Genomic DNA, 12191 nt, shown 5'->3' on the forward strand with positions numbered 1-12191 from the left:
GGCCCAGTGAGCGAGCACGTCTGCGCTGCACACGGTATTCGGGGACGCTGAGATGCGAGCGCCCTGCTGTTCGCGTGCTGCGAGATGCTGCTCTCTGCCCCTCTCCCAGCCATCTAAAGATCGTTCTCGCACCACCTGGAAAGGTTGTGGTGGGATCTGGCCTGAGGGCTGTGCTCTGTAGACCCAGGAGAGGTTTTCATCCCGGCTGCATTGTTTTCTAGCTGTGTAACCTAGGAGAGGTTGCTCATGACCGCTGTGATGCAATCCTAAACTTGGGCTAATACTGGTGCCTGTGTCCTGGGCCGTGGGGATGGATGAGCTCAGACAGGCACACTCAGCAGGGCGTCCGCGCTCACCCAGGGTCTGTAGGACAAACGATGAGATGGAGCCTATGAACTGGTCCCTGTGGGCCCTTCATGCCCTCATCCCCTGTTCTGCTTTCCTTCCCAGAGCCCCCTAGCATGCGTGTGTACACACACACACACATGCACATAGACACACACACACTGTGCACCCCACACCCTACAGTTATTTGGAGAAATAGCATGAACAAAGGGAAGATTGTCTTGATTCTCTCTTTCTTTAAAAAGTTCTGTATGTTAAGCCTGGATTATACTGGAATATGTAAGTGGTTAAGTGATTTGCATACAAATGATATTTAATATAGTGATTCCAACATTTATATATGTATGCTGACGTGGATGGATATTAAAGATACTTTCTTTACAAAGTTTCGATATTAGTTTTGAAGTTGTGGAAATAGTATTTCTGCCTTATTCATCCTTACTGAGGCATCAAATAATAACATGTGGATTTATATGTGTATCTTCTTTTACAGATCTCAAAATAATTGACAGGATATTTTCTGTTTCTAGGAACTAAAGTTCTTTCATGAGATTTCCATAGTTTCAAAAGTCTATGTCTTTGGGAGAAAGATCACTGTACTCCTTGCAGGAAGTAAACTTTTAAAAGGGTTCAGGTTGCTTTTTGATCCTCACCAATCAGGTGCTTGATGAGATCCAGTTTTGGGTGATCTATGAGTCACCCACAGACGGAAGAACTGAGAGACCAAGCCTGGGTCTGCATAGCCAGAGATGCTCCATGATGGTGATGGTGAGAGTGCAGATCTCTGTAGCTTCAAATGGTACTAGGAGTCAGATGGTGACAATGACAGTGGTGGTGATGATGAGGGTGGTCAAGAAGACAGTGGTTACAATAATGATGATGATGGGGGTGATGGTGGTGGTGATGGTGGTGATGGTGATGGTGTTGATGATGGTGATGATGGTGATGATGGTGGTGATGGTGATGGTGGTGATGGTGGTGGTGGTCGTGGTGGTGATGATGGTGATGATGGTGATGGTGGTGATGATGGTGATGGTGGTGGTGATGGTGATGGTGATGATGGTGGTGGTGGTGATGATGGTGATGATGGTGGTGATGATGGTGATGGTGGTGGTGGTGATGGTGATGGTGGTGGTGGTGATGATGATGGTGATGATGGTGGTGATGATGGTGATGGTGATGATGGTGGTGATGATGGTGGTGGTGGTGGTGATGGTGATGATGGTGATGATGGAGTGTTGGTGATGATGGTGATGGTGGTGGTGGTGGTGGTGGTGTTGATGGTGGTGATGGTGATGGTAGTGATGGTGATGATAGTGATGTTGGTGAAGATGATAAAATGAACATAAAATAGTTCATATGACTCAAAACCCTTGAACAAACCTTTGCTTGGACCCAACTTTCTACATGGTTCAGGTGGGGTCTTACTGGCCTCATCACCTTAGCAGAGGGAGAGTGTAGGACCTATACACTTCAGTTTCCACACTGTCAGGGACTTGCTGTCCTGTGGGAGAGGTATTTTCTCAGGGAATATGGTACATTTGCCCTCTCCTTCTATTAATTATGGCTTCCTTGTTCTCCCGGTGCTTCAACTGTTGTGCCACTTTTCAGCCCTGAAAGTTGCCTGTTACCTTGTAAGGCTTTACTCAATTCCTACCGACTGCTTCTGCACCACAAACTTTCCGTGAAGTAGACTCTGCACCCAGAGAATGCGCAACGACAGGGAGTCCTGGCTTGAGTTAACGACTGGTCTGTGGGAGGGAACTTGACGTTTTCAGGTAGATTAGTGCTGCCTGAAGAGCCGGCTGCAGGAGGCGCTCCTGAAACCCGTTTGTTTGCTTTTGGAGGTGCGACATCTCGGGCTGCCTTCCCTGGCATGCTCCCCGACGGGTGTGATCCGTCCCGGCTGTGGGCGCCGTTCTGAGTGCCCTGATCTGGTAGAGCCCATCTCCTCAGCTCCTCCGCCACTGTGAGAGGTGGGAGGGAGCTGAAGTTGGTCTGGAGGCGCCGCAGACAGCGGTCCAGCCAGAGGCTGCAGGGGCTGAGTGTGCACAGGCTGCCGTGGGTCTGAGGCGTTGCAGTCTGCAGGGTGCAAATCTATCCTCCCAAATCCATGAGAACATTCTCATCTGCTGCTGGTATTCCCAGACTCATCGCTGGCGTGTTTATCAGTGTGACAGCTTGGGAGATGGCTGTGAAGATGCAGGAAGGGGGTCATATGCTTTCCAGGGTTGTTCAGGTCAATATTGTATTTTTAGGACAGAATCAAAGTGGGTGGACATGAATGGCCATTGCTGGTGTCCATATAGGGAGCACAGCTGTGTCTGGAGAGTGACGTGGGGCTGCTGTGATGCTGGCAGGCAGGAGACCTGCAGATGGGAGAAAGAGGCCTCGGGACAGAAGACAGTATGTCTAAGTACCACATAACCTCTTAACTTCCAAACCGTCTTCCAAAGGTGTGTGCATTGCAGAGGGAACCCTGTGATGCACTCAGCTGCTTCCTGTAATCATGTCTGCGGCGTCCGTCGTGTGCGTCCTGCGGGATGCAGTGGTGATGGTGCTCGTGGTGGCGGGAGCTCGGAGGCCCTCTGGATGCCTGCTTCCACGGGGCACGGACGTTCTCATCTCCTGCCAGCGTCTGGGACCCAGTCGCCAGACCCGAAGGTGGGGCTTTTGGGACGCTTCAGACTTCCTGGCTTTGTGCTTTTGGTCTAATCTCTTGAACTCCCTGACACACAATGAAAGGAGTTGGCATAGAACATGCAAGGCATTTAGCACGTGCTCATAAGCTATGACATCATCATGCTATTTCTCATGGCGTATTGGGGAAGGTAGAGGGGAGAATTCCAAGTACACCATGACAGCCTGGAGAATGGCCCTAAGAACTGAATTTCTCAGGTTATTTAAAAGACACACCACGAAAGTGGCATTTGCCTTAAGGATGCCGGTGAGTCAGAAAGAGGACGCTGGTGGCTCAGCCCTGGTGACGTGCTCTGGATCTCATCAGGGCTCTCTTCCATGGAGGTTCCCCTCAGAGCTGTGTGGGGCCCGCCCAGGCCTGCCCAGCGCCGCTCAGGATACGGCGTCATCCTTGTGGGTTCGGCTTCCTAGAATGGATGGAGTTGCGCCTGGCCGGCAGGACTAAGGACCCACATAGCGCAGGCTGGTCCGTGCCAGTAAGAATCTTGTTCACCTGTCCCCATGCCTGCCTGTCCCCTGCAGATGCCTGACCAGACCCTTCCACACACCTGCCGTTCTCCACCCGGGAGAGACACACCCAACCTGGGCAGGAGGCCATTGGGGGGATTCCCAGTGATATCCAGTCACTGGGAACATGTCAGATTCACAGAATCTGGGGAGGTTTAAAGAGACCCCAGTGTACCCTGTGTGCATCAGAGTCTCGGGCACAGCAGGCAGCCGGGAACAGCGTTTGTGGACATTGCCCGGCTGATGCTCACAGAGGAGTCTGTGTGAACACAGCCCAGTGGGGCGCTCAGCTGCCAGCGGGCAGCACCCCAAACGGCTCAGACCAGTGTTGTGATGTCATTGTTAAAGACTCCAGGGAGGAAGAACTATGATCTAGCTCCGTGAGTATTTTTGTGGAACAGATAAATCGAAGGAATTTAGAATTTCTGGAGTGGCAGGCATCTGAGGAGGTGAGGCCCGTTCACAGCACTGCGCTCTGGGCTCTCTTAGACGCGGACTGGGCCGTAGGGAGTTTGGGGTCAGGGAAGCCAGGGAACCTTTCGAGTGCCGGGACAGCTGGGGCCGTAGGTCCCCGCTGGACGGCCACTATCTGTCTCTGTGGTGGGTGGGAGGTTGGGCGTGGTTCCGTGATGCCAGGGGATCCTGCTCTCTGTGAGTTCCTGAGGTGTGTGCTGCGGGCTGCAGCATGGTCTAGACCCGCCTCGGGCTGTCCTCACCCGGCCGCATGCGGTCTGCCACAGGCGTACGCACGCGCAGTGAGCCTCCTTGCCCGGTGTCCGTGTGTGTGTGGGGGTGAGTGCGGAGCTGCGGCACACGCGGGCGTGCAGAGCGGGGAGGCTGAGAGCTGATGAGCCATCGTGATGGGCACCAGGCAGGGGCTGTGCGGGGTGGTGTGCGGGACCTGGGGAGGTCATGGCTCCCACTCCAGGGCTCCTGCTGGCTCCTGCTGGGGGTGGACCTCCAGCAGGTCTATGGGCCTTTGGGGCTGCATTCCCGGGGCTCCGTGTAGGAGCCTGGAGCCAGGCTTACAGCAGGGACGTGCGGTTTCTCCAAGCTGACTTGGAGGACTCAGACGCACTGACCTCTGGGAGCAGATGGGCCAATAGCCCTGCGCTTCCTGCGGGAGCAGAGGTCCCAGTCCCCACCCCCCCATCTGCCATCCTTCCAAAGCAAAGATCTGTACTGTGGCGGTCTTGACACGCAGAACCCCCCTCGGTGGCAACGGTTTCTCTCCAAAGCGGGAGTCATTCCTGAGTGTCCAAGCCCTCCTGGGCCTGCGAGGAACGCCCCGGGTTCTCTGGGAGGCCCTCTGCACAGAGGACAGTGGGGTGTTCTACCCTTACTGGGCGAACAAGGGGAGGTGACATGAGGCTCCTGGAGGAGACTCGCTGACAGCCCCTCCTGGGGGCTCCCCAAGAGGAAGCGCCGGGACGCCAGGCCAAGTAACCCGGGAGCAGCAGCTCGTGCTCCCCGGTGTACCCGCGGGAAAGGAGGAGGAAATGCTTTGTTCGGTTTCCCCGAGCAGCACCTGCCGTTTCTTGAAAGCACCACGGAGTAGGAGCCATCTGTGTCGGGAAGCGAGCCCCAGGGTGCACGTGAGGATGTGTTTGTGCAGTTTCTAAACCACTGGCTGTGTACGCTGGAATTGGAAGCCGGGAGGCTGCTGTGGGGGCCGGGTGCACAGAGGCGCGGGCCCGATGAGCCGGAGCGGTTCCCCTGGAGACGCGGCGGGCACAGCCGTCCCCACTCAGCCTTCCGGTCCTCAGGAGGAAGCTGTAAATGAGGTAAATTAGGGCCGGCCCCAAATGTTCCGCCAGACCTGTCCTCCCAGACTTGAGGCCTCCTGGGCTGGGTCTTCGTGGTGCCAAATCTTCCGAGAGAAAATGGAGAGACAGTTCTAAGCAGCTGTCTAATGGACCACATTTCACAATTTCATATGGGATGTTGGTTCTTGTAGATTCAGCTGGATGAATACTCCAAGAAAAATGAATCTGTTCCACGTTGTTTCTCCTTCCTTCTCTGAGACTACATGACAGTGAAGCCGTGCCCGCGTGGCCCTTGATGGTGGATACACTTGGGTCACCTTCCAGGCCACCCCAGCCCTCTGTCTGTCCTGGGGCAGCTCCCTGAAAGCCCCTGGGAGCTCATGGGTGCCCTTCCCGTGACTCCCGATTTGATTTGACTCTGCCTCTTCCTTTCCGTAGGGTGTGGCTCTGGACTGAGTTTGTGACCCTCAAAAACTCCTGTGTTGAAGCCCGAATCCCCAAGGGGATGGTGTCTCCCTACGATGGGATTCGTGCCCTTTTGAAAGAGCCCCAGGGATCCCCTTGGTCCCTTCCCCCGGTGAGGACACAGGACAAGACGCCTTCCAAGACCCAAGATGAGGCTGTCACTAGACACCAGACCTGCCAGCCTCTGGATCATGGACGTGTAGCCCCAGACTGTGAGGAAGACCTGCCCGCTGTCTGTAACCCCCAGCAGCCGCAAAGGAAGATAGTGAGGAAAACGTTACTTGGGAGAGGGGAGCCGTGGTCTTGGAGCAGAGGTGGAGCGAAGGAGAAGGGATTTTTCTGGGCCAGGCCGCCACCCGCGTTAGAGAAATAGATTACATTAAATACATGTAGGGTTTCTGAAAGGGCTTCTCCCTGCACCTTCCTTATCTCATCAGAGCCACGAGCAGCAGGCTTCAGAGTGCTTTTCTTTCCTTCCACTGGTAATTAGAGCGCGAGTGCAGCCTTCCATGGGGGGAAATCAGAGGCCAAAAATAAACCTTCCCTATGTGTGTCCCGCCTGCGTGGGTTTCCTGGGATGAATCAGCATCTCCCTCATATTCGTGCTGTCTCACTGCCTACCTGTTTGCCTGGTGCTGCTTCTGGGGCAGGTGTGTGTGTGTGTGTGTGTGTGTGTGCACGTGCGTGCGAGTGTGTGGTGCACACGTGTGCATGGTACGTGTTGTATGCACGCATGCTACTGGGGGTCTCTGTGTGCACATGTGCGTGTGTGTGTGCGGTGCACACATGTGCACGGTATGCGTTGTATGTACACGCCGTATCAGGGACAGTTTCATGGCACTCTGGAGCAGCTGAACGCTTCTTCCTGGAGATGCTGATGTCACTGGACCTGTATGTCGGGGGGATGCTTGTCATTCACCCCCGCTCTGATCCAACCCCCAAGAGGGCGGGTCCTGCCCAGCGCTCCACATGGGAGGTGGTCACCCTGGGGCAACACCTGGCCCTAGCTTTGTTGTACATAAATAACCAAGCTCAGTGTTATTCTGCAAAGCTGCAAACAAAGTTGCAAAAAAATAATTTGCTCGTGCTCCATGTAACTCCTGTCGCCTAGTCCTGGCCTTTCTTCTGCGGACTGGGGCGCAGGCTGCTGACCCATTGAAATGAAGGGGAGTGACCCTGCTCTCCGTGATTCACACTACGGCTTCAGGGTGGCCCTCCTGACCACCACACAGGCTGCCGGGCCCTGAGCGCTAGTGTGGTCAGCACACATGGCCTGGCACGGGGCCTGGCGGAGGAGGGGGGCTGTGCCTTACGGTCCGTGGTGATCTCGTAGGGCGAATGGAGCCTGGCATCTCCGCAGGGGGACGTGCTCACGTAGAGGTGGAACAGCACGTTGTCCCGCAGCCGGTAGCCGCCGCCCTTGGACCGCTCGAATATCGAGTGCTCCGAGTCCTCCCGCCGCTTGCTAGAGCCAGAGAGAGGGTCCCGGTCACTCGTACGAACCGACCAGAGAGAGGCCCACTGGCCCAACACCTTTGCCTGGTTGAGTGTCTTATTTCCCCCTCGCTGCCCCCAGCATGGGGCTCTCTCCCCGCAGGGCCACGTCGGGAGGAGGCGGCAGTGACACGGGCAAGGAGACCTGGCTGGCCCCTGGCGCCCTGGAACGTTGCGTCTCGGGCTGCGCAGTACGCGGCCGGCTCCCTCCGTGACGCTCAGCCACCTCTCCGCATTATAAACCCTCCTCCTGGGGCTCACGGCTCGGGGCCCCCAGGAGTCAGTGCAGCTGCTTTGCAAAGTGGAGAGGGCTTGGCCTCCAGCCCCTGGAGGAACCCCCTTTCCTTCCGCGTGCCCCAGGGTGGTGTCCCTGTTCCCCAGCCCGTGATGGGCACAGGCCTCTGCCCTCGGAAGCCCCAGCCCGAGGACAGGAGGCTGTGTCCACCGCTTTGGCGTTCTGCTGCTCGTGCCATCCCCCGTTCTGCCCCGTTGGTGATGGAACATGTCGGCTGGGTCCTGAGATTCCACAGTAGCCGAGCAACGTCCCCCCCCATGAAACCCCGAGGCACACCACGAGCCTGTCTGCCCCCCGCCTCTGCTCCCGGGTTCCAAGGCCAGCGGTAATTGTTGGTGACCTGGTGCTGTGAGCTGGGTGTTTAGGAAGCGAAACCCTTACCCGTGTTTGGGAGGCCCATCCCTAGCACCCTTGGCAGGCCCGGAGCCGACTCCCCTGTTTCTGAGCAGTTTCCTTGGCGGGACGGCATCCTGAGCCGCCTCAAAAGAGCCTGGCTCCAGCGGCCCGAGCCTGAATTTGCGGTGCCCTGTCGTCCCAGGGAAACACCGCTCTTTGGCGACTTCCTGGCCGGAGGCTGCGTGCGTGTGCCCCCAGATTCAGATGTGGAAGGATGCGTCAGGAGGCAGGGCCTCTGGGAGATGGTGAGGTGGGCCTCCATGAGGGATCAGCGTCCTTATGACAGACCCCAGGACCTTCCCCTGTCCCTTCTCCCCGTGAGGACCCAGGAGACGCCACCAGGATAGGGCGTGTTCCTACGTGTGGGCACGTGTGTGGGGCTGGCCTGTGCTCTGAGGACGCCACTGTCTGGATCGGGAGGTGCTGCTGGTCCGGCGTCACACCCTGTTGCCCCAGGCCGCCCTTACCTCAGGTGCAGCTCCAGCTGCGCATACAGGAAGTGCAGCAGCGCTCTCCGGGCCACGGTCTCCGCGTGGCAGTCGTTCACCACGAGCCCCTGGTCGCTGATGTGCTCGCCGCTGATGCACTTGGTCCCCGAGGACAGCACGATGACCTGCGCCTGCCTCACGTCCAGGCCTGGGGGACAGAGAGGGCGTCAGACCACCTGTGTGGGCGCAAGTCCGCGCTCCCCTCTTCTGATCCTGGAGACCCCAGCCCACGGCGGAGGCCCTCCTGCCCCGGGAGCCTTGACGGTCACCCGTGCCCACGGCGAGAGGCGCAGTCCATCCCCAGACATGGCAGCAGGAGCAGCGCGGCGCCCACCGGGAGGGGAGGAGCCCTGGCGGGCTGCTGGAGGTCACGCTGAGGTTCCACAAGCGGGGAGCAGAGCCTTGCGCCTGGCCATGCTGTGACCGCCCAGATGAACCCCGGAAATCCTGCTGCCACCTCTCCCTCGTCCCATGGGATGAGAGTCGCATCTTCTTAGAATAATTCGCCCGTGGACGCATGTTGTGTGCAGGATGGGGATTCCCATGAGAACGCGCCCCGGGCCGGCCCCTGCACCCCTGCACGTTTACCCCAGAGGTGCTGTCAGGACTTAAGAGAAGACCTGGGACCACGAGTAGGAGTGGAGCCCACGTCTGGGTTCTCTGAGCAGGCCTGTCTCTATGTCCCCTAGCACTTGGCCCTTTACCTGTTTGCCCCGAAGCTGGAGCACATCCCCAGCTCAGGCGAGGTCAAGGCCCAGGGCCTGCAGGACGTGTAGGTGCCTGGGTCCCCGGCTCAGCAGTCTGGACCTCGAGGCCAGGGGGTCCTGAAGGCAAGCGGGCCGGGCAGCAGGACCACCCTCCTTCACCTGCCCCAGAGCGCCCGGCCCCAGGTGTGTCCCTTTGCAGAAGTGCGTTTCAGGGCCGGGGCTGGGGTGTCTGGTTGGACCGCCCCTTCCCCAGGCCCAGCCCAGAGGTGGGAGCGCCCCTGGCTCTGGCCCCGATTCTACCACCACATTTCGGGAGCCGTGTCTGTGCTGCGGATTCTGTTTCCTGAAACTTAAGGCCCGTGTGCGAGCACACACGTCACAGACAGCAGTGAAAGTGGGTGCGTGACCTGATTCAGCGCCACGAGGCTTTCCATTTTCCCTAGAGAGTGACGGCATAGCCAGGAGCCAAGGAGCAGGTGACAGTGCTCCGTCCCACCCTGCACGGCTCCTCCCGCCTCTCCTGCCAGGGTCCGGGCAGCTGTGTCCCAGGCCCTGTGAGCCCTGGGACAGAAGTTTTCACGGGTCTGAGGGGAGAACTAGGAAGCCTAGTTCTAGAACTAGGAAGGCTTTTGTTTGCTTATGGCTGTCCTAAGTGACCCTGGAAGAGAGACTCAGGGTGCCTGAGTCATTGTGATCCTTTAGTGCTCTTTGTATGTGGAAGAGCAGAGAGTTTCGAGGTCAGACTAATGGGGTGGTTTTCTGACTCTGCACCCAGGTTCCTAGCCATCGATGGGGGCACCTGGACATGCCCCTCCCCCCCGCCGGCTTCCGAGTTCCCCTTTCCCACCGCGGACCCGCTGGGGACCACCAGGAGCTGGTGGGTCCTTCACACAGTGGAGCACGATTTGTGTCACAGGACAGTGCTCATCCTGACCGCGGTCCAGGGAGTTTTGTCAACGAAACATCCTCCGTGAGAACAGAAGATGGGCAAAACCCAAGAAGCCTTCAGAACGGGCCCCGGACTCATGACTGACACTCGGCCTGTTCGGGGGTTACCCTGGAGGGCCACAGCCTCAGTCTGTTCTTTGTCCCGCGGGGGGAAGGCGACTGCAGCTGCCTCGCACAAGGAGTCTGGGCCTGGAGGCAAGGATGGCAGCGCGGGATTCTGGTCCCGAGCTCTCCCGCGGCCCCGCTCTTCCGGGGCCCTTGTGCAGTGAACCCTCAGAGCAAGCCCGAGGGATGTTAGTGACCTGCGGCCCGAACACCGTGCGCGTAAGAGGTCTCGTGCCCTGCTCTGCGCTCCGAGGGTTCCAGCTGGACGGGAGCGGGGCGTGGGCGTGGTCTTGCAGGTTGCCGTCCTCGCGTGCTGGTGCGCGAGCAGGTGACCTAGCAGTGGGGGACTGCGTCACGGTTGTCCACGCTTCTCCTGGGGGCTGGTCTGACGCTCCTGTCTCGGTTCTGCAGAAATCGCCACTGTAGGAACAGAAACTGCCGTCCCTTCTCCCGTTCGTTAAGTCTCCTCCGGACTCCGGGCTCTGCCATCCCCAGCACGGTCGCGTGGCCCAGGAGCTGCATTCCTTGCTTACTCGCATTTTGTGCGTCTCACCTCCTGCGTGCCAGCCCCGTGTGTGTGACTCGTCACGTCCTTCAGGAATTTAGTGTGAGTCTGGGGAGATGACTCGGACAGAAATGTGTGCAAACCGGGGTATTGTGTGATACATACCACGTAAGTCTGTACACAATGTCACGGGGACGAGGGCGGGGAGGGGACTGTGTGCACGGCTCCCTACAAGCTGGCTGGAGCCAGGGTTCCTGGGTTCACCGAGTTCTCACAGGCGATGGGGAGGATGAGGGAGGAAGCCAGGCATAGAGGAGGTGGCGTGAGTCTAGCCTCAGGCTGATATGGTAGAACATTCTGGACTATGCAGTGCCACAGTCGTGCAGGCTTGGGGGCAGGTGCTGAGCTGCTCCCTCCAGTGGGGCTGCAGCACCGTCTGCGGTGGCCCCGTGAGATGCGACCCGGCGGGGCACTCGGTTATGGAGTCTCGTGACGTGACTGATGGACAACACGAGCAGTGGTGACAGGAAATGCAGCCCCATAGGCGTCTACAGGATGAGCAGAAGGTGTGATCAGAGACCTCCTCCTGCAGAGCCCCAGGCCCGGTTAGTTTTGTGGGAGAATTCTACCGACCTAGACGTAGCAGCCGATCTCAAGGCTGTTTATGGAGTGTTCCGGAGCGCACGAGGACAGGGAAGCTCCAGAGGGCCTTTGTCACGAAATGCCTGTTATGGATCTGTCGCCCGACTGGGATTGCCCAGAAGGAGAGCAGGTAGCCTCAGTCACGGACATCAAAATTCTAAATCAAATACTAACCACCAAGCTTTACTACGAGGGGGGTTTATTATGCAAATGCAGAAATGGATTCAATTCAGTTAAGATGCAATAGAAAAATAAGATTATGATTACAGACACTGAGAAGGCATCTGACAAAACCCGACTATGTTTTACGTACACACACGTATAGAGAGAGGGTGTGCACACCTACGAGACAGGTGTACACACAGCCCGCCCCCCATGCACGCGTGTTGGGAGGTGCTGAGGGGGGGCTGCTGCGCTCGGGAACGTGGCCGAGCGCCCTCAGTGGCTCCGTCACTCAGCACTCGCCGAGGCTGTTAGCCTGCGCAGCGGGGAAGGGAATTGGAGGTGGGGTTGTCGGGACGGGGAGGGACAGTGTGGCCGGAGAACGCACTGTGATTGGGTATGTGGGAATCCCTGGAGTATCCCGTCGGGGGAGACCAGTGCTAGAGATGCCAGAGAGGCCAGAAAGCGGTAGGTGCAGGTCAGCGCACAGACGTTGTCGGTGTTCATGTGCACCCACGGCAGTGGGTGAGAAATGCTGAAGGACAGACGGCTCCATTTGCTGCCGCAAACAAGACGACAGGAATGAGTTTAACAAGAGACGATCAAAACGGAAATATGAATAATGAATAAATGAATAAATGAAAAATGAATAAAACATTGACTCCC

The 12191-nt window shown here is 57.6% G+C and overlaps 1 protein-coding gene across 1 annotated transcript in view; it reads right to left on the reverse strand.

Moving 5' to 3' along the window:
- The window catches only part of ADARB2 (adenosine deaminase RNA specific B2 (inactive)), a 371222-nt gene that overhangs the window by 33274 nt on the left and 325757 nt on the right, over positions 1-12191 (reverse strand). The window contains exons 5-6 of the mRNA XM_047742639.1: positions 8436-8604; positions 7097-7248 (exon numbers count right to left, since the gene is read on the reverse strand). Coding sequence (XP_047598595.1) covers positions 7097-7248; positions 8436-8604 — 321 coding nt within the window. The remainder of the gene's footprint in view (positions 1-7096; positions 7249-8435; positions 8605-12191) is intronic.

This window comes from Lutra lutra, chromosome 8 (assembly GCF_902655055.1).
Source record: "Lutra lutra chromosome 8, mLutLut1.2, whole genome shotgun sequence".
Lineage (NCBI taxonomy): Eukaryota > Metazoa > Chordata > Mammalia > Carnivora > Mustelidae > Lutra > Lutra lutra.